The sequence below is a fragment of the Ornithorhynchus anatinus genome, chromosome 1 (assembly GCF_004115215.2).
Source record: "Ornithorhynchus anatinus isolate Pmale09 chromosome 1, mOrnAna1.pri.v4, whole genome shotgun sequence".
NCBI lineage: Eukaryota > Metazoa > Chordata > Mammalia > Monotremata > Ornithorhynchidae > Ornithorhynchus > Ornithorhynchus anatinus.
In genome coordinates, this window is record NC_041728.1 from 38,114,680 (window position 1) to 38,135,713 (window position 21,034).

At 63.2% G+C, this 21,034-nt stretch overlaps 1 protein-coding gene across 1 annotated transcript; it reads right to left on the reverse strand.

Annotated features, from left to right (window-relative positions):
• Window positions 1–1,122: 1,122 nt before the first annotated feature.
• Window positions 1,123–20,544, reverse strand: NPC2 (NPC intracellular cholesterol transporter 2). Its single transcript, XM_029064510.2, has 4 exons — window positions 20,333–20,544; window positions 9,035–9,142; window positions 7,337–7,509; window positions 1,123–1,868 (listed from the first exon to the last, which is right to left on the reverse strand). Exons 1-4 carry the CDS (start codon window positions 20,400–20,402, stop codon window positions 1,782–1,784), a joined length of 438 nt encoding a protein of 145 aa, XP_028920343.1. The 5' UTR covers window positions 20,403–20,544; the 3' UTR covers window positions 1,123–1,781.
• Between the last annotated feature and the right edge of the window lie 490 nt (window positions 20,545–21,034).

Sequence of the window (21,034 nt, forward strand, 5' to 3'; positions counted from 1 at the left end):
ACGGGGCGGGGGTCAGAGGCCCTGGGTTCCGATCCCCCCCACCGTGGGACCTCGGGAAGCAGCGTGGCTCGTTGGAAAGAGCCCGGGCTTCGGAGTCGGAGGTCACGGGTTCGACTCCCGGCCCCGCCGCTCGCCGGCCGTGCGACCGTGGGCGAGTCACTTCACTTCTCCGGGCCTCGGTTCCCTCATCTGTAAAGTGGGGATTAACCGTCGGCCTCACGGGGGACAACTCCACTCCCCTGCACGTGGGAGAACGGTGCTCGGCACGTAGTAAGCGCTGAACAAATACCAACGTTATTATTCAACTTCTCCGTTCTCCCCCTCCTCCCGGGCAAGGGGGTGGACGCAAGACGGGGTTCGCGTTCTCGGAACGGTGCCCGGCCCGTGTCCGTCTCCTCCTCTGGACTGCAAGCTTGTTACGGGCAGGGAACGCATCTGCTGCTTTCGTTCTATCGGAATAATAATAATAATAATAATAATAATAACGGTAACGTTGGCATTTGTTCAGCGCTTGCCATGTGCAGAGCACCGTTCTAAGCGCTGGGGTAGACGCAGGGGGATCAGATGGTCCCACGTGAGGCTCCCAGTTAATCCCCATTTTACCGAGGAGGGAAACCGCGGCGCCGAGAAGTGAAGGGACTCGCCCGCGGTCGCACGGCCGACGAGCGGCGGGGCCGGAATTCGAACCCGTGACCTCCGACTCCCAAGCCCGGGCTCTTTCCACGGAGCCACGCTGCTTCTCCACTCGGGCTCTCCCGAGCGCCCGGCCCGGCGCTCCGCGCGTAGCAAGCCCGCGATACCGTCGACCGGCTCGACGTTCCCCGGTTCCCTCATCTGTGAAATGGGGGGTTGAGGACCGGGAGCCCCACGTGGGACACGGACCGGGGCCGGCCCGATCGGGATCTACCCCCGGCACCCGACCCGTTCCCTCGATCGCATCACCTATCGAGCGCGTGCGGCGGGCGGAGGACCGTACCCAGCGCCTGGGAGGGCACGCCGGAACGCCGGACGGACCCACGCCCCGCTCCCGTCGAGCTTGACGGTTTAGAGAGCAGAAATAATGGGACCCAGAGGGTCCTAGTTAGCCTGGGGGCCGCACCCGATGAAAGCCCGGCACAGAGGGGAGGATTTCTAAGACTTTATTAAAAGGAGAATTTCCGGGTTTGTAAAAAAAAAAAAAAAACCAGAGAAGCCAGCGTACCGAGGTTACAAAAAGAACGGGCCACCGCGGGTCGCGGGAAACCGACCCGGGCCGGGAGGCGACTCCGGCTCCGCGGGGGTACGAACCGCCTCCCGGGGAAGGCGCCCCAAGAAAGCTCCCCGGTGACCGGCGTCGCGGGGAGCGGGTTATCGCCGAGGGGGATGCCGGAAAGCAAGACGGAGCCAGGGGAGGTTAAGGAGCTCACCGCCAGGCACTTAACGGGGGAGAGGATTTACTCTCCCGAGGTGGGGGAGCGAGCGAGGAAATCCACCCGGAACGGGGAACCCTCTTGAGGGCGGCCAGAGGTGCCGGGGGGGGGGGGGGGGAGGGGGAAGTCTTATCGCCCGCCTCAAAGCCCCCGCATCCCGACTGCCGAGAACCGGGGCGAGAGACACCCGGCCTCTCTCGGGGACGGGAGTCCGGCCGGCGCGGCTCCCGACCGGCCCGCCGGGCAACCGGATTCCGGGCGCTCGGGGGGGGGGGGGGCCGTCGGGGCAGAGAGCGGAAAACGCGGCGATCCCCTTGTTCCCGTTGGGCACCGGGCCGGCGTCTCCCCCCGCCCCCGTCCCCGCCCGGCTCTCTAGCTGGTGATCTGCACTGGGATCTGCCAGCAGAAGAGACGATTCTTCTTGTCATCCGCCAGTTCCCACTGCACGACCAACTTAATCTGCAGAAAGGAGAGAAGGAGAAGGGGGGAGATGAGGACGGGCCGCCGAGGGTCAGGGCCCCTCGCTCCGCAAGCTCGCCGCGGGTGAGGGAAGCGTCTGTTCCCGAGCGCGCGGCGCGGCGCGCGCTTACGGGGGACGTACTGGGCGTCTCCGAACGGGAAGGACGCGCACGCGGTCCTTCCCAAGTCCATCCTATTTAGCGAGCGCTAACCGAACACCGGATGACGGGGGCAACGGACCTATTCCCCGCCCACAGAGAGCGGACAGTCCGGAGGGGGATTTCCTGCCCATTCCTCCCCCTCCGGACTTGGGCAGTTGCCCCCTCCTCCATCCCACCCCCAACTCCACCTTCATTTTCTCGTCTAAGCCACCGACCGAGCCGTCGGCAAGGGGAAAGGGAGGGAAGACAACGGAGGGAGGTGGAGGGCTAGATTCCTAAGCCGGGTCTTTCCCCCCACCGCCGGCCTGTAAGCTCATTCCTTCCTCCCCTCGATCGTATCTATTGAGCGCTCACCGCGTGCAGGGCCTAGACCCTACAGTTGAACGGTACGGGTTCGCTACGGGCGGGGAACGTCGGCCACGTCCGTCGTCCTCCACGCTCCCGAGCGCCTAACGCACCGCTCTGCAGGGAGTAAGCGCTCAATGGATACCGCCGACGGATGGATTCCGCGGGCCTCGTCGGCCCCGTTGGGGAGGCTCTCTCCGGGACTGGGGACTGGCCGCTGGCCCCCCCGAAGACGGTGGGCCGGCCCGCTCCGGGACCCACTCCACCAGACCGTCCGCTCGTTGCGGGCGGCCGACGGGTTCGGTTACATGGGACGCGCCCCCGGCGAGCGCCCGATGAATACGACCGACCGAGACCGGCCGCCGCGCCTCGGGCGGAATACGCCCGCGGCCCCCGAGACAGTGTTTCTTCCATTTCCTTCCCGCCCCGGGGTGGGCTCCGGGGGTGGGGACGGCGGCCCGCCGTCGTCGGCGCCGGTCGCAAAGACTTCTCTTTTGTGTCCGTCCTTTCGGTATCCGTTAAGCGCTCACAAGCCCCGGGGTAGATACGGGCTAATGAGGTTGGACGGCGGTCCCCGTCCCCCGTGGGGCTCACGCTCTTCACCCCCACTGCGCCGCCGCGGTCGGTCGCTGAGGCCCAGAGAGGCGAGGTGACTTGCCCGAGGTCACACAGGAGACGAGGGGGCGGAGACAGGATTAGAACCCCGGTGCCTTCCGACTCCCGGGCCCGGGCTCCGCCCACGAGGACGCGGGCGGCCCGAGAGGGCCGTGGCGGGAAGGGTTTCGGCGTAGAAGGTCTCCTCGGACCGTCGGCTCGTCGTGGGCGGGGAACGTGCCCGTTCTACTGCCGCGTCGTAGTCTCTCGGGCAGTCGGCGCAGCGCCCCGCGCGCGGCGAGCGCTCAGTAAGTACGATCGACTGATCGGACTCCGCGGCAAACGCCACCTCCACACCCAGGGGGTATCAGCCAGGTTCACCTCCCGAGCCGCTAGCAGTCACGGTACTCGTCTAGCACTTACCCTGTGCCGAGCGCTGAGGTCGACCCGGGTCGGACCCAGTCCCCGTCCCCCACGGGGCTCACGGTCTTGAGCGCCATTCTCCGGGTGAGGTGAGCGGGGCACAGAGAAGCGAAGCGGCTCGCCTCAGGTCACCGAGCAGCCGCGCGGCCCAGGCGGCATCAGGACCCGGGTCCGGCCGACTCCCAGGACGCGAGCGCCGTGGGCAGGGTCAGAGCGCGGGGGGTGTAGGCTAGCACGGAGGGGAGGGCGGGGCGGAGACCCCAAGGATCCGTTAGGGAAGGCTTCTGGGAGGAGCTGCGATTCTAGCAGGGTTTTAAATACGGGGAGAGGGTGGTCGGTTGCCTGAGGAGGGGGAGGAGAGGGGATAAGCGAGACGGCGGTAACCGCAACGGCCGGGCTCTCCGTTACGCGCTACGGGCCGGACCCCGTACCGGGCGCTGGGGCCGACAGACGCAAATCGGGTTCACCCCCATTTCCGTCGCGGTCCTCGCCCCCGTTCTCCCGCCGGGGGACCCGAGGCCCGGAGAAGCGAAGCGCCTCGCCCGGGGCCACCCGGCGGACGAGCGGCGGAGCCGGGATCGGAACCCGTGACCCTCCGACTCCCGGGCCCGGGCTCGACCCGCCAGGCCAGGCAGGCTGGGTCGTAACGGGAGCTTGGCGAGGTGAGGTGGGAGGGGGAGAGCCGACGGCGAGGAGTTCCCTGCGGCCACCGCGGGCGGCCGAGGAGCGGGGAGCTGGGGACCCGTCAGCTCTTCGGAACGGTGTTCCCGACCGGAGCGGGGAGAGACGGGAGGTTGGGGATTCCGCGGGGGGGCCGATGAAGTCGGGGAAGGCCTCTCTCTAGGAGGAGACGGGCCCTCGACGAGGCTCCGGGGGAGGGGGGGGTCACCGTCCGTCAGACGGGTCGCTTGACTTCTCCGTGCCTCGGTTCCCTCATCCGTAAAATGGGGATGAAGACCGGGGGCCTCACGTGGGGGACCCCCCCCCCCGCCCCCCCCGCGACCCCGGGTCCGCCCCAGCGTTCAGAACGGCGCTCTGCACACGGCAAGCGCCTCGCAAATCATCAGCGTTACCGTCAGCAGGCGGGGAGGGAGGGCGTCCCGCGGCCGGCCCGCTCCGGGCTCGAGCCGGGGGACCCGGGACCGCCGGGCGGCGGATCGGCTCGGTTCCCCGGGGAATCCGGGGACAGGCGGGGGAGGGAGGGAGACCGGGGAAGGGCGGGAGGCGTGCACGAGGCCGGGGAGGGTCGGAGTGGAGGGAGTCACGGGGCGGCGGGAGGGCCGGGCGGGGGGGAGAGACCCAGGTAGTTTCCCGGCCCTCGTCCGGAGCCACTTCGGCCTTCGAAACCGGCCGGACGCGGGTCCTCGTCCTCGGGGGCCCGGGGGGCCCGTCCCCCTGACAGAGGGGCGGACGGGCCTCTCCCACCCCACGAGGGCCCGACCGACGGGGCGACGTCCTCTCGGCGGGAGACCGAGACCGCGCCGTGGCTTTCAGGGCCCTTCGCGTCCCTCGTCCCCCTCCCTGCCCGGGCCCCTCTCTCAACGTATTATTTAAACGAATGCCTTTCGATAACGATGAGAAGAAAGTCACCGTACCCCCGGGGCCAATACCCGAGGGAACGACCGCGGTTGAGGCGTCAGAACCGTGCGCCCCACCTCCACTGATGGTGACGACAAACACCCCAGTCTTCCGTTTTCCGTGTCATTAGGAATCACGCGTACCACTTACCTCCCTGTTACGACATCTCGTTTTCATTTAGCTCGGCTACGAAGTGGTCATGTTTTCGTCTGTCGCCCCCGATCAGACTGGGAGCCCGTCGACGGGCGGGGATTGTCCCCATCTGTGGCCGATCTGGCCATTCCGAGCGCTCGGTAAATACTGCCGAACGAACGTTCTCGGCCTCGGCCCGTAACGGTCGTCTCGGTTGAGCGCTTACCCCGGGCCGGTGCCGGGGTGAACGCAAGCTGATGAGGTGGGACACGGTCCCCGTCGTGAAACCCTCCCAGATTAGCCCTTAATTAATTAATTACTGAATCACCAATTAACGCTTAACCACGAGAGAGAGTCTCCCGCGACTCTCCACTCTTCCTGGACCCGTGCGGTGCGACGCCTCGTTCCTTAGGGTTGGGGAAAAGCGTAGTGGGAGGGCAGGGGGAGGGGAGAGGGTATTGTATTCCAGGGAGGAAAGGTCTCGTCGGTTTTTCCCTTTATCCTCCTCCTCGGCCTCAGGGCCGGGGGGTGGTCGAAAGGACACCGGAGAGGACTAGCCGCAGGGCGCCATTAGCCCTGGTGAGGCCCAAGGTGGTGATCGTTAATCCTTCATCCTCCCCCATTTATTCACCCCGGAAAAGCCCCGGGCCCGCCCGCCCGGGGAGACCACGGGATAGGACAGGGAGGGGGAGGCGGCCACTGATATCCAGATGAAGAAATTACCGATATGGATGTAAACGCTGGGGGCTGGGGGGCCGGTGGGCGGGTAACAAGGGTGACGCCGAAGGGAGTGGGAGGAGAAAAAAGGGGGCTCGGTCAGGGAAGCCCTCCTGGAGGAGAGGGGCTTGCGGGAAGGGCCGGGGAGAGGGTAGGGATAAGAGGACGAGGCAAATTCCAGGCCGGAGGCAGGATGCGGGCGAGAGGGAGATGGACGAGAACGAGGTCCAGGGAGAAGGTGGGCACTTGGAGGGTTGAAAGTGATGAGAATGTCGGCATCTGTCAGGCGCTTACCGTGGGCCGGGCACCGTTCTAAGCGCCGGGGGAGAGACAGGGCCATCGGGTCGTCCCACCCGAGGCTCACAGTTAAACCCCGTCTTACGGACGAGGGAACCGAGGCCCGGACAAGTGAGGCGGCTCGCCCGCGGTCACACAGCTGACGAGCGGCGGAGCCGCCATTCGGACCCGTGACCGCCGGCCCCCAAGCCCGGGCTCTTTCCACCGAGCCCCGCCGCTCCTCTAGAGCGTAGCAGAGGTGAGAGAGGAGGGGGCAAGGTGATGTGAGTGTTTTAAAGCCAATTAAACCAGAAAGAGGAGTTTCTGTTGGATGTGGAGGCGGGTGGGCCGCCCCCGGAGGCTCTCGGGGAGTGGGGAGACGTGGCCTGAATCCGGCTGCCGGAAAACGATCCGGGCAGCGGCGTGAAGTCTGGACTAGAGCGAGGCGAGACAGGAGGCTGCAAGGCTGGAATTCGCCAAGGTGGGATGATGAGAAGTGACCGGATCAACGCGGGAGCACCGAGGATGGAGAGGGAAGGGCCGAAAGAGCCAGGCACTTCCCGTGCCTCGGTTCCCTCCTCTCCCTAGCCGTCCCTCCCTCCTACCTAGACTGGGAAGCCCCTGGGGGAGAGGGACGCTGTCCCACCTGATTAGCTTGCAGAGATACAGCGTGGCCTAGTGGCCGGAGCCCGGGCCCGGGAGTGGGAAGGTGACGGCTCCTGATCCCGGCCCCGCCGGCTGACCGCTGTGAGACGCTGGGCGAGTCGCCTCTCTGGCCCTCGGTTCCCTCGGCTGTAAAACGGGGATTCGGACCCAGCGCCCCACGTGGGACAACCCGGTCGCCTTCGGTCTCCCCCCCCCCCCGCCCGCCCAGCGCTCAGCCCGGAGTAAGCGCTTAACGGATACCGTCACCGGGCTTATTACTGTTCGCCGGGCCTCGCTTCCCTCATCTGGAAAATGGGGACTAAGACCGTGAGCCCCACGTGGGACAGGGACTGCGTCCGACCCGACTGTCTCGTATCTGCCTCGGTGCCTGGCACACAGCAAGCACTTAAACACCATCATCATCATCATCATCATCATCATCGCTCTCGTCGCCCCGGGGCTTGGAACAGTGCTGGACGCTTACTTTTTGATTATTCTTATTACTCTTATTATTATCTGCCCCCGGGGTTCAGGCCTCTTCCCTCACCCTCCCGCCTACAGAGCTCCCCCCCCCGCGGGGCCCCGGAGCACACTCACACTGGGATATTCGCTCTTGACCGGCAGCTTGTTCAAGTAGCTGTAGGTTTTGCTCTTCTCGATGGGGCAGGCGATGCCGCTCTTACAACCGTCGGGCTCGGGGATGGGGAAGGGCACCAGGACGCCAAGCACCAGGCCGTGAACCAACGCCGTGCTGTTCTGCGACTGGGTGTCTGTAGCGGGGGTCGGCCAGAAGGATCGTCATTCCGCTGTCCGTCGAGCGCTTTCTACGCGCCAGGCACCGTACTCGAGCGCCGGGGCGGGGGAGATCGGGTTGGACCCGGGCCCTGTCCCGCGTGGGGCTCGGTCTCGGTCCCCACGCCACAGATGAGGCCACTGAGGCCCCGAGAAGTCCAAGTGGCAGACAAGTGCCACTTGAGAAGCAGCGTGGCTCAGTGGAAAGAGCAAGGGCTCGTGAGTTCGAATCCCGGCTCCGCCACCCGTCGGCCGTGCGACCGTGGGCGAGTCGCTTCACTTCTCCGGGCCTCGGTTCCCTCATCTGTAAAATGGGGCTGAAGACCGGGAGCCCCACGCGGGACGACCCGATTCCCCTGTGTCTACCCCGGCGCTCGGGACGGTGCTCGGCACAGAGTAAGCGCTTAACGGATACCAACATTATTATTAAGTGGCAGAGGTGGGATTAGAACCCGCGACCTTCTGATTCTCAGGCCCGGGCCCTAGCCGCTACGCCGTATCGCTTCCCAGGGTGACGACAGGTGACCGTAGGCTCACGGTGGGAGGGGAACGTGTCTATCATTCTGTTGGACTCTCCCGAGTGCTCGGTACAGTGCTCCGCGCACAGTAAGTGCTGGGGAAATACCTCCCAACGAACGAAGCGGCGTGGCTCAGTGGAAAGAGCACGGGCTTCGGAGGCAGGGCTCGTGAGTGCGAATCCCGGCTCCGCCACCCGTCGGCCGTGTGACCGTGGGCGAGTCGCTTCACTTCTCCGGGCCTCGGTTCCCTCATCTGTAAAAGGGGGATGAAGACCGGGAGCCCCACGCGGGACGACCCGATTCCCCTGTGTCTACCCCGGCGCTCGGGACGGCGCTCGGCACCGAGTGAGCGCTCGGCAGATACAAATACCAACGTTGTTATTGAAGGAACTGAGGTATTCGTTAAACGAGGCCCCGGACCCAACGCTGGGGCGGATACAAGCTGACCGGGTAGGACGCGGTCCCCGTCCCGGGGTCTGGGAGTCGGGAGGCCCCGGGTTCTCATCGTTCCGGCTCTGACGCGTGTCTGCCGGGCGATCCGGGGCAAGTCACGTCGCCTCTCTGGGCCTCGGTCCCCTCGCCCGTGAAGCGGGCACGAAGACCGTGGGCCTCACGCGGGACGGGGACCGCGGCCCGCCCAATTATCCCGTATCCGCCCCAGCGCTTCGATCGTGAGCGCTCAGCAGACGCCGCGCCCGATTACTACGTGGGGGACGGGGACCGTGTCCAACCTGATTGACCTGTGTCTACCCCAGTGCCGAGAACGGTGCTCGGCACGTAGTGAGCGCTTAACGGATACCGTCAGGAAACAACAACAAACCGTCCCGGGGTGTCGGTCCTACCGGCTGAGAGGCGCTACCCACGTCTAGGCGGGCCCATCCTCCACGGGGCTGGAAGTCCCCAGGTCCCGACAAAGAGCCGGCTCGGTGGGGAGCCCCCCCCCCCTTCTCCGAGCCGGCTCGGGGGTCCCCGGGGCGTCGCTTACCGCTGGTGAAGGTGACGTTGACGCTGTAGGACTCCCCTCTGTGGAGCTGGCAGGGCTGCGTGGGGCAGGGACTCACGTTCACCTCCATCACCGTCCCCACGGTGGAGCCTGGAGAGGAAGCGTGAGGGCCGAGAATGAGAGGCGGCCCCAGCCCGGGCGTGAGGTTCACGGGGCGACGGGCCCGGAGGCCGACCCGACCCGCTGTCCGGGGCTTCGCGGAGCGGAGTGACGCCCCCAGACAGACGGCAGGTTCCCCATCCCCGCTCCTCTGACGCCAACCTTCTCCCGGGCGCTCCGTCTCGCCGTCACCCGACCTCTCGCCCGCGTCCCGCCTCCGGCCCGGACCGCCCTCCCTCCTCACACCCGACGGACCGTGACTCTCCCTCCCTTCGAAGCCTTATCGGAGGGCTCGTCTCCTCCGGGAGGCCCTCCCAGACCAAGCCCCCCTTTCCTCTTCTCCCACTCCCCTCTGCGTCACCCTGACTCGCTCCCTTTACTCACCCCCCCGCCCGCCCCGCACGGGTCCAGATTTGTCACTTATTCATATTCACGTCTGTCTCCTCCTCTGGACGGTAGGCTCGCTGTGGGCAGGGAATGGGTCTGTCATATCGTATTGCACCCTCCCCGGGGCCTAGCACAGCGCCCGGCGCAGAGTAAGCACTCGATGATATGACCGACCGACCGAAAAGCAAGGAAGCCGCTGACTGGATCTCCGCTGGAATCCCCTCAGCTCTGTGGCCTAGGCGGATGGCTCGTTGGGGGGGGGGGGGAGAGGGGAGCCTCAGGGAGTCACCCCGGGCCCCGTCGTCCGGCCTCGCCAGCTAGTTTTTAAGATTCCCGCGAGGCCCGTCCACCTCACCCCATCCCCGGACCCCGACGGCTGGGCCCCGGCGGGGGGGGGCCGGGATCGGAACCCGGCTCTCCCGACTCCCGGAGCAGGGCTCTTCCCACCGCACCGCAGCGTGGCAGCAGGAAGGCTTTGCAAGGAAGCTAACGGCTGGCTTAATGGCAACGATGACAAAGATGATAAATAACCGTGGCATTCGATAAGCGCCTAGGCCTGTTCTACGCGCTGGGGTCGACCCGGGTTCATCGGGATGGACGGAGGCCCCGTCCCACGGGCGGCTCAGTCTACGAAGGAGGGAGAACGGGGACCGAATCCTATTTTACTGAGGAAACGGAGGCCCAGAAAAGTGAAGTGACCTGCCCAAGCAGATCCAGGAGGGTAATGACAGCATCTGTTAAGCGCTTACAGCGTGTCAGGCATCGAATTCAGCACTGGGGTAGACACGAGACAAATCGGGTCGCACGGTCTAAGCGGACGAGGGAGCCGAGGCAGGGACGAGGGACTCGCCCGAGGTCACCCGGCCGACGGGGCAGGCTGGGATCCGAACCCGGGCCCTCAGCGCCGCGCTCATCCGTATCTATTTTATTACCCTATTTATTTGGTTCATGAGGTGCCCAGCCCCTCGATTCTCTTCATCGTGATTAGGTTGGCTTGTTTTTGTCCGTCTTCCCCGATCAGACCGCGAGCCCGTCATCGGGCAGGGGCGGCCCCTATCTGTTGCCGAATGGTCCATTCCAAGCGCTTAGCGCAGTGCTCTGCACATAGCCAGCGCTCAATCAACACTATTGAACGCACGATTCCTAGGCCCCCGCCCTTTCCACTAGGCCACACTGCCTCCGGAGAAGCATCCTCCATTCGGTAGCGCGGATCGAGCGCTTTCTGCGTGCAGAGCACCGTGGTTGGCGGTTGGGAGAGTACAATACAACAACAAGCAGACATTCCCCGCCCGCCACGAGCTTACGGTCCAGAGGGGAAGACAGACAGCAGCGTAAATACAGTAGAGACGTGGACGAGAGTGCCGTGGGGCTGCGGGGCGGGGGGATGAAGAACGGGAAGGAGTCGGGGTGACGTAGAAGGTTTTCGGCTTCGACGGCCTTTAGCTCAGGGCGAGGCGGAGGCGTGGGTGGCGTCCGCCTCCGGCTGAAGGTCACGGCTCCAACGAGGAGGAAGCCCCGACTCTGACGCGTTCCTCAAAGGGCCAAAGAAGATCAGCTGAGTCGCTTGCTTCTCCCAACCGCGGTTAAGAACCCCGTGATGTCCCGGACTGATCTGCCCGTTGGGGCTGGGGGAAGGAGACCAGGCTGAGGACGCTAGCGATGAGAAGGGAGAAGCAGCGTGGCCCGGGGGAGAGAGGCCGGGGCCCGGGAGTCCGAAGGTCACCTGTCGGCCCTGTGACCTCGGGCGAGTCACCTCACGTCTCCGTGCCTCGGTTCCCTCATCCGAAAAGTGGGGATTGAGACCCTGAGCCCCGGGTGCGACGGGGATGGTGTCCAACTGGATCAGCCCCAGGGCCTGGCTCGTGGTAACTGCTTAACAAATACCGTTAAAAAAAACAAATAAAAGGGAGAAGGGCACGTTTTTTGGGCAAGAGGGGGAGTGAGGTTTCGGTTTCCAAATGAGTGCTCCAACTGGGTCAAATCAAGTCCCTAACATCTTGTTGGTCCTTGAAGCTCACTTGCTTGGCCACCCTTTTAAAAGAGGCAGTTTTCCGTTTACCAAAATATAAAAAAATGCCCGGGGCTCATTTGTCTGGCGGGAAGCAGATAAAAACTGTGGCATTTCGTTAAGCACTTACTACGCACCGGGCATCGTATTAAGCGCCGGGGTGGTGGATGCAAACGAACCCGGGTTGGACGCAGACCGTCCCGCGTGGGGCTCGGGGTCCTAATCCCCATTTCACGGTTAAAGTAACCGAGGCCCGGAAAAGTGCAGCACGACACAGGTCACCCGGCAGACAAGCGGCAGAGCCGGGCCGAGGGCTCAGGTCCTCCCGACTCCCGGGCCCGGGCTCCACCCGCCGGGCCGCGTGGCTTCTCAGCTTGAGATCGGAAAGCGGCCGGGGATTGATCCTGGAAGATTCCCTGGAGCTGCTGTGTGCCCCAGTGGTCAGTGATACATTTCTGGGACGCCCCCGGCAGCCTGTATCTGTTGCGCGCTCACTGTGTGCAGAGCACTGTCCTACGCGCTTGGGCGAGGGCGTGAGAACAATACCACGCGGAACATTCCCTACCCACAACGAGCTTACGGTCTAGAGGGGGAGACACAGACGTCACTCCGAAGAGATTACAGACGATACATGTACCGAAAGACCCTCAGGGCAGGCGGGAGGGGGTCAGGACTCGAGGGAAACGGCTGCGTGGCCGCCTGTTTCTCTCAGCCGGTTTTCGCCTTTGGCACGAGGCGGTGCAGGGACGTGGGCTCCACGGAGTCCGCCGCCGCCGCTTTGGCGCGGACCTCTGCTCTCAAGGGAACGTAGCTCTGACCCGACCGGAGATCCGGGCGGTCAGGCCACCCCGTTCCGACCCCGGACAGCCGGCTCGGCGGCATCCAGTCCGGGTCGGCGCCTGCTGGCCGCCGCGGTCCGACGTCCGACGGACGGCCTGGATCCGAGCCCGACCACTCCCTCTCCGCCTCGGGTGACCTTTAAGGCCCCGTTTGAAAGCGGTGCGTCAGAACAGCCCAAGTCCAGGGGCTTTAAAGGACGGGCATTTGCAGTCAGAGTTGACCCGCAGGCAGAAACCGTCCGAGGCAGGTGGGGGACAAAGAAAGGGAGATGGACCCCGCCTTCTCCGTCGAAACCGCCCACCCACCCGAACCTGGCTCCTGCTCGTTTGCAGACCGAGGAGCCGTGTGCCCTGGTGGACGGGAGACCCGGCTTCGAATCCCAGCTCAGCCACCTGTCTGCTGTGGGACCCCGGGCGAGGCGCTCCCCTTCTCTGGGCCTCAGTTAACCCCTCATCTGTAAAATGCGGTTTAAGAGTCCGAGCCCCCCGCGGAACGGGGACCCCCGTGCTGTTCGGAGCCACCCCGGCCCGTAGGAAGTGCTCAAATGCCAATCTGACGATTCTCCCCACCCGCTCCTCATTTTAATCTGGCAGAGGCTCAAATTCCAGCTCCTTCGCTCAAGGTTGGAGCCAGGAGGGAGACGCGCCACGTATCACGTGCATCTCGCGGAGGAAGTGGCCGGGGAAAGAACAACGAAAAGGCAGAAGTGAACGCTTCGGCGACCACGCCGTCTTTATTAGAGTTTCCATTCTCCATCAGCAAACGCTGAGCCGAGGGATTAGGGGAGGGAAAAAAAAAGTGGCAATCCACCTCCAGACGGAAAAAGAAACTCTCGGGTCGCGGATCGGGCGGTTCCGGGATTTGCACCGGGATTAGGGCAAATCCCGTTGTCCCAGCTGGTCGGTATTGCAACACTTGGGAGGTTTGCTCAATCCCCTTTAAAAAAAATCCCCCACCCCTGACCCCCCCGGAGGGAAACTCAAACACCCTTTGATGCTGGATCCGGTAGGAAGAGGGAGGCTAAAGGGTTTTCAAGCACCCCTCAGAAACTGGAACGAGTGGGAAAGAGAGGCCCGGTGTCGGGAAAGCCAGCCGGCAAAACCAAGGTGGGGTTGCGAACATCATTGCCTAACTCGACCCTAGTCCCCGCCCAAGTCGAGAACGCTGATAAGAAATAATAATTCCGGTATTCGTTAAGGGCTCACGAGCCCGTCCTGCGTGCCAACTGGGTGGAGCGCCGACCTGGGCAGACGGAAGGATCTGGGTTCTAATCCTCACTCCCCCACTTGTCTGCCGCGTGACCCGGGGCACGTCCCTTCGCGCCTCCGGGCCTCGGTGCCCTCCTCTGCGGACGGACCATTAAGACCGCGAGCCCCATGTGGGGCGGGGACTGCGTCCCACCTGATTATCCTGCGTCTACCCCGCCGCCTGGCACATTGGAAGCGCTTGACAAAGACCCCAAAACAACAGAGACCACCCTACGAGGGGCTCCGTCTTCAACACGGGGACTTGTGTGAAAAGCCCTTGCCCTCTCCCTTCCTCCCTCCCTAGCCGCCATCATCCGTTCGCTCTCCGATGGCTTCCTCTCCGCTTCTTTCAAACACGGCCTCGTCTCCCCCTCCTACAAAACCCTCCCCTGACCCCGCGGCGCCCTCCGGTCATCGCCCCCATCTCCCCCCTCCGACCAGTCCTCTCCAAACCCCTTGAGTTGCCTACACCTCCTGTCTCACATTCCCCTCCTCCACTTCTCTCCTTGACCCCCTCCGATCTGGCTTCCGTCCCCTCCGTTCCGCAGAAACCGCCCTCTCGAGGGGCCCGAGCTAGAACCCGGGTCCTTCTGATTCATAAAAAGTGATTCATAAAAAGCCCTTGACCCTCGAGGATGAAGCAAGGGGGGCGGGGGGGGGGGGCTGAAATGAAAGGGATTAAGCGACCGCAGAGCGAACTCATCAAGCCTCCCAAATCCTATTCCGGTTAGACAGCGCCTGGGTGTTGTTTTTTTAGGGTCTCTGTAAAGCCCTTATTATGTGTCGAGCACCGTTCTACGCGCTGGGGCGGGTACAAGTTGGTAAGTCGGACCGGATCCGGTTGCCGTCCCGCAAGGGCTCGCAGTCGAAGCAGGAGCGAGAACGGGTTGCGAATCCCCCTTGTGCAGTCGAGGACCCCTCCGAGGCTCAGACAAGTCAAGCGACTCGTCCCAGGTCGCGCGGCAGAGCCGGGATCGGTACCCGGATCCTCTGGCTTCCAGGCCCGCGCGCTGCCCACGCAACTCCGCCGCTTCCCTTTATGAACGCTGCGAGGCCGGCGGCTGAGACGGCAGAAAGAAAGCACCGTCCGAGGGGACCCTCCCCGTGAAGCAGCGCGACCTAACCGGCGGAGCCGGGGAGGCCCAAGGACCCGGATTCAAATGCGGGCTCTGCCACGAATCCGCTGGGGGACCTGGGTTCCCTCACCTGTAAAACGGGGATTCGTCCTGTGAGCTCTTGGCGGGCGGGAGATGTCACCGCTTAGTGCCGTGGTGTACTTTCCCCAAGCGCTTCATCATAATAAGGTCGCTACCCCTTAAGCGCTTACTACGCGCCAAGCACTGCTCTGAGCGCTGGGGGAGATGCAGAGTAATCAGGGTGCCCCCCGTGGGGCTCACAGTCTTCATCCCCATCTTTACAGATGAGGCAACTGAGGCACGGAGAGGTCAGGTGACTCGCCTCAACTCACACAGCGGAAGTAGGAGGGAGCGAGCGCATTCACTGCTTTAGAGCTAACGGTAATAATACGGATAATTGCGGTACTTCTTGAGTGCCAGACACCGTACTACTACTGATGATGTTGGTGTTCGCGAAGCGCTATACCACGTGCAGAGCACGGTTCTAATAATGTCGGTATTCGTTACGCGCTCACTATGTGCAGAGCACCGTTCTAAGCGCTTGGGGTAGACAGAGGGGAATGGGGTCGTCCCGCGTGGGGCTCGCGGGCTTCATCCCCATTTTACAGAGGAGGGAACCGAGGCGCGGAGAAGTGAAGGGACTCGCCCACGGTCACACGGCTGACAGGTGGCAGGGCCGGGATCTGAACTCACGACCTCTGACCCCAAAGCCCGTGCTCTTTCCACCGAGCGCGCTTCTGAGCGCTGGGGGAGATAGAGGGTCGTCAGGTCGTCCCACGGGAGGCTCCCGGTCTTCACCCCCATTTTACGGATGAGGTAGCTGAGGCCCAGAAGCGAAGTGACCTGCCCACAGCCACACAGCTGACAAGGGGCAGGGCGGGGATTCGAACCCATGACCCCGACCTCCAAGCCCGTGTTCTTTCCACTGAGCCCCGCCGCTTCTCTCGACGCTGGGGCGGAGACGAGCCAATCGGGTTCCAGGTCGCCGCGGCCCAGCGAAGTCACGCCACTCGCCCAAGGTCCCGCAGCAGACCAAGACCCACTTGACTTCTCGGTGCCTCGGTCACCTCATCTGTAAAATGGGGATGAAGCCCGCGAGCCCCACGTGGGACCACCTGGCTCCCCCGTGTCTACCCCAGCGCTCAGAACGGCGCTCGGCACGTAGCGAGCGCTCAGCGAACACCACCGGATACAAAAATACAGGGGAGTTTCTGCTTGAGGCGGAGGTAGGTGGGTGACCACCGGAGGTGGGGCAACGCGGCCTGAATTCTTTTATCTTCCCCAGAAAGAATCATCATAATAATAATAATAATGATGTTGGCATTTGTTAAGCGCTTACTACGGGCAGAGCACTGTTCTAAGCGCTTCCAGGCAGCAGGGTGAGGGAGGGCCGGGAGGCTGACGCAGGACCGACCGTTCGGACAGAAGAGGAGAGGACGCCCTGAAGGTGGAACCGGCGGGATTCGGCGACAGAATGAAGGGGCGGGGCGAAGGAGGGGAGGATGAGGCCAGGGTCGCGGGCTTGACCAAGGGAGGAGAGTGGTGTTTTCTACAGGGATGGGAAGGCCGGGGTCCGGGCGGGAAGAGGCGGAGCTCCGTCCCGAACACGTTTTAACGCCAGGTGTCGGCGGGACGCTCCGTGGACGGGCCGTCTCCCGGAGAAGCAGCGTGGCTCAGTGGAAGGGGCGCGGGCCTGGGAGTCAGAGGCCCGGGGTTCGAATCCCCGCTCCACCACTCGCCCCACGTGTGGCCTCACTGGGCCTCGGTTTCCTCGTCTGTGACATGGAGACTCGAGACCTGTCCTTCCTCGACTGGGACCCCTACATGGGGCGGGGACCGCGTCCACCCTGACGAGCTTCAATCCTCCGGAGCGCTGAGAACAGTCGGCGCTTAGCGGGCACCCCGGGGATTACCGTGTTCGTTAAGCGCTTGCTCTGGGCGCTGTACTAAGCACCCCGGGGGAGGAGATACGGTACGATCGAGTTGGACGCCGTCCCTCGCTCAGACCCGAAGCGCCATCGTGGGCGGGGAACGCGTCTCTCTCTCTCAGAGCCAAACGCGTCTGGCAGTTTCAACGTCGACCCCCGGGGCCGGGATGCTGCGGCCGGGATGGATTTGTCTGTTTGCCTGCTCGGAAACTTTTGGAGGGCCTCTTGAATATCCTGAACAGACAGGAAATGTTTCGTGAGCCTAAGGGACGGAGAGAGGAGGCTCGAGAAACTGGCCGTGGAAAAGGTCGAAGCAGGAGAGGCGGTGACTTAAGCGAGGATGCGGGGCCCCCCCCCCCCCCGAGAAGACCGAGAGCCCGACTTTTCCCCGACCCCGAGGGGGAGAGCGGTGTAATAAGGTTAATGATAATAACGTCGCTATCTGTTAAGCGCTCACACTGTGCAGGGCACTGTTCTAAGCGCTGGGGTAGATATCCCAGCTCTGCCACTTGTCAGCTGTGTGACTGTGGGCGAGTCACTTAACTTCTCTGTGCCTCAGTTCCCTCATCTGTAAAATGGGGATTAAGACCGTGAGCCCCACGCGGGACAACCTGATTCCCCTGTGTCTACCCCAGCGCTTAGAACAGTGCTCTGCACATAGTAAGCGCTTAACAAATACCAACATTATTATTATTATTATTATTAGATACGGGGTAAACAGGTTGTCCCACGTGAGGCTCACCGTCTTTACAGGTGAGGTCACTGAGGCACAGAGAAGTGAAGTGACTCGCCTAAGGTCACACAGCTGCCAAGCGGCAGAGCCGGCATTCGAACCCATGACCTCGGACTCCCAAGCCCGGGCTCTTTCCACCGAGCCACGCTGCTTTCCCCGTGTAGCCTGAAGAGCCCGGACCTGGATTCTAACAATAATAAAGTGTTGGTATTCGTTAAGCGCTTACTGTGTGCAGAGCACCGTTCTAAGCGCCGGGGGAGATACAGGGTGATCGGGGCGTCCCACGTGAGGCTCACGGTCTTCGCCCCCATTTTCCAGATGAGGGAACCGAGGCACTGAGAAGTGAAGCGACTTGCCCCAAGTCACAGGGCTGACAGGTGGCAGGGCCGGGATTCGAACCCACGGCCTCTGACGCCCAAGCCCGGGCTCTCTCCGATGAGCCACGCCGCTGCTCTAATCCACCACCCCGTCCGCGGGGTGACCTTGGGCGAGTCACCTCACCGTGCCTCAGTTCCCTCGCCTCCCAAATGGGGATTCCATCCCCATTCTCTCTCCCACTTGGACCGGGAGCCCCCGGGGGGAACCTGATTATGATCATCAGGCACCTACTGGGCGCCAGATACCGTACTGAGCGCTGCGGGGCGGGGGGTACAAGCAAATCGGGTTGACCGCCCCCGGTCCACGTCTGGCCTGAAATCCTCACAGCCGCCCAAATATCCCACTTCCCCGGCCTCGAAGCCCTCCCGAGAGCGCGCCTCCTCCAGGGGGCCTTCCCAGACTGAGCCCCCCCTTTCCCTCTTCCCCATCGCCCCGACTCCCTCCCTCTGCTCTCCCCGCTTCCCCTCCCCGCGGCACTCGCCTACGTTATTTATTACTCCATTCTATTGATGACGTGTATATACATCTATAATTCGATGTCTCCATTTGGCGGGCACCGATGCCCGTCCACTTGCTTCGTTTCGTCGTCTGTCTCCCCCCGCCAGACCGTGCGCCCGTTGTTGTGCCGAGCTGTACTCTCCGAGCGCTCGGTACAGCGCTCGGCACGCCGTCGGCGCTCCCGAAATGCGACTGGACGGCTGAATGGGGACAAAGCGCTGTCCTAGGCGCTTGGCGCAGATACAGGTCAGTCAGGCTTCACTGCCGCCGCCGCCCCGCACACTCAGAGAAGCGGCGTGGCTCGGTGGAAACAGCCCGGGCTTGGGAGTCCGAGGTCGTGGGTTCGAATCCCCCCCCCCCCGCCCCTTGTCAGCTGTGTGACCGTGGGCAAGTCACTCCACCTCTCTGTGCCTCAGCCCCCTCATCTGTAAAATGGGGATTAACTGTGAGCCTCGCGTGGGACGACCTGATGAGCCTGCGTCTACCCCAGCGCCTAGAACGGTGCTCTGCACAGAGTGGGCGCTTACCAAAATACCGGCATTGTTATTCTGCGTCCACAGGGGAGGGAACTGAGGCTCGGGGAAGGAAAGTGACACAGGGTCACACAGCAAACATTCACTGGTACTTACGGAGCGCTTACTACGCGCAGAGCACCGGACCGAGCGCTCGGAGTGTACAATCCGGCAACCGATGGAGACGGTCCCTGCCCGATGACGGGCTCAGGGTCCGAACGGAGAAGTATGGTGGGGCCGAGCTTATAATAATGAGGACGGCGCTCGTCCCCTGCTTTCCCTCCGCTCCTTCCCCCCAGCTCATTCGGATATATTTTCGATTACCCCATTTATTTTGTTAATGAGGCGTCCATCCCTTGATTCTATTTAACGCCATTAAAGGTTGTCTTGTTTTGGTCCGTCCGTCTCCCCGGATTAGACCGCGAGCCCGTCGTCGGGCAGGGACGGTCTCTGTCTGTTGTCGAACTGTCCATTCCGAGCGCTCAGCACAGTGCTCTGCACAGAGTCAGCGCTCACTCGGTACTACTGAATGAATTGGGCAGGGATGGTCACTATCTGTTGCCCAATTGTCCATTGCGAGCGCTCAGTACAGTGCTCTGCACAGAGTCAGCGCTCAGTAGATACTACTGAATGAATTGGGCAGGGATGGTCACTATCTGTTGCCCAATTGTCCATTGCGAGCGCTCAGTACAGTGCTCTGCACAGAGTCAGCGCTCAGTAGATACTACTGAATGAATTGGGCAGGGATGGTCACTATCTGTTGCCCATCTGTCCATTGCGAGCGCTCAGCACAGTGCTCTGCACGTAGCGCTCAATAGATACTACCGAATAAATGGGCAGGGACTGTCTCTGTTGCCGAGTTGTCCATCCCGAGCGCTCGGCACAGTGCTCTGCACAGAGTCAGCGCTCAATAAATACTACCGAATGAGTGAATGGGCAGGGATGGTCTGTTGTCGAACTGCCCATTCCAAGCGCTCAGTACAGGGCTCTGCACGTAGCGCTCAATCAATACTACTGAATGAATGATCGGGCAGGGATGGTCCATCTGTGGCCGAACTGTCCATGCCAAGCGCTCGGTACAGTGCTCCGCACAGAGTCGGCGCTCAATAAATACTACTGAATGAATGATCGGGCAGGGATGGTCTAGCTGTTGCCGAACTGTCCATGCCAAGCGCTCAGTACAGTGCTCCGCACAGAGTCAGCGCTCAATCAATACTACTGAATGAATGATCGGGCAGGGATGGTCTAGCTGTTGCCGAACTGTCCATGCCGAGTGCTCTGCACATAGCCGGCGCTCAATAAGTACTACTGCACGTTGTTCAGCACTCACCACGCACAAAGCACTGTGCTAAGCGCTGTCGCAGATCCGCGTTAATCGAATCGGCCCAGTCCCCGTCCCCCCGACGCGCAGAGGAGGGAAATGACAGCGCCAAGGTCACCCAGCAGAGCAGGGGCGGGATTAGAACCCAGCCCCCCACGCTCCTCCAGAGCGAGGCCGATGGCGGGGCACTCACCGCAGTCCTTGTAGCGCAGCGGCTCGGCCAGGGCGGCCGCGGCCAGGGCCAGGACCAAAAGGACGGCCATCGGAGGGGGAGGAGGCGTCGGCGAGCCCGAGGAAGGGGCGGATGGGGGCGGATGGCGGCCGATGGAGGCGGATGGCGACGGATGGCGGGCGGCCGCCTCATAAAGCCGCCGGGGCGGGGCCCGGCCCAGAAGGCGTGCACTGTCCGCGCCCCCGCCACCAATAAAGTTGCCCGGTTTTGAACCCGCCCCCTCTCGCGCCCGGCTCCCCGGCTCGGCCAATCGGAGCGCTCCCCGCCCAGAGCGACGGGGCGCTCCGCCAATGGCGTGCGAGGGGGCGGGCTTTTCGGGGGGGGGGACGAAAAGCCCGCCCCCTCGATGACGCCGGCGGGGAGGGGCGGGGCTACAGGTCAGTATGATCATTCATGCAATAGTAATAACAATAATAATGTTGGTATTTGTTAAGCGCCTACTATGTGCCGAGCACCGTTCTAAGCGCTGGGGTAGACACAGGGGAATCAGGTTGTCCCACGAGGGGCTCACAGTCTTCATCCCCATCGGACAGATGAGGTCGCCGAGGCCCAGAGAAGCTAAGTGACTTGCCCACAGTCACACAGCTGGCAAGTGGCCGAGCCGGGATTCGAACTCATGACCGCTGACTCCAAAGCCCGTGCTCTTTCCACTGAGCCACGCTG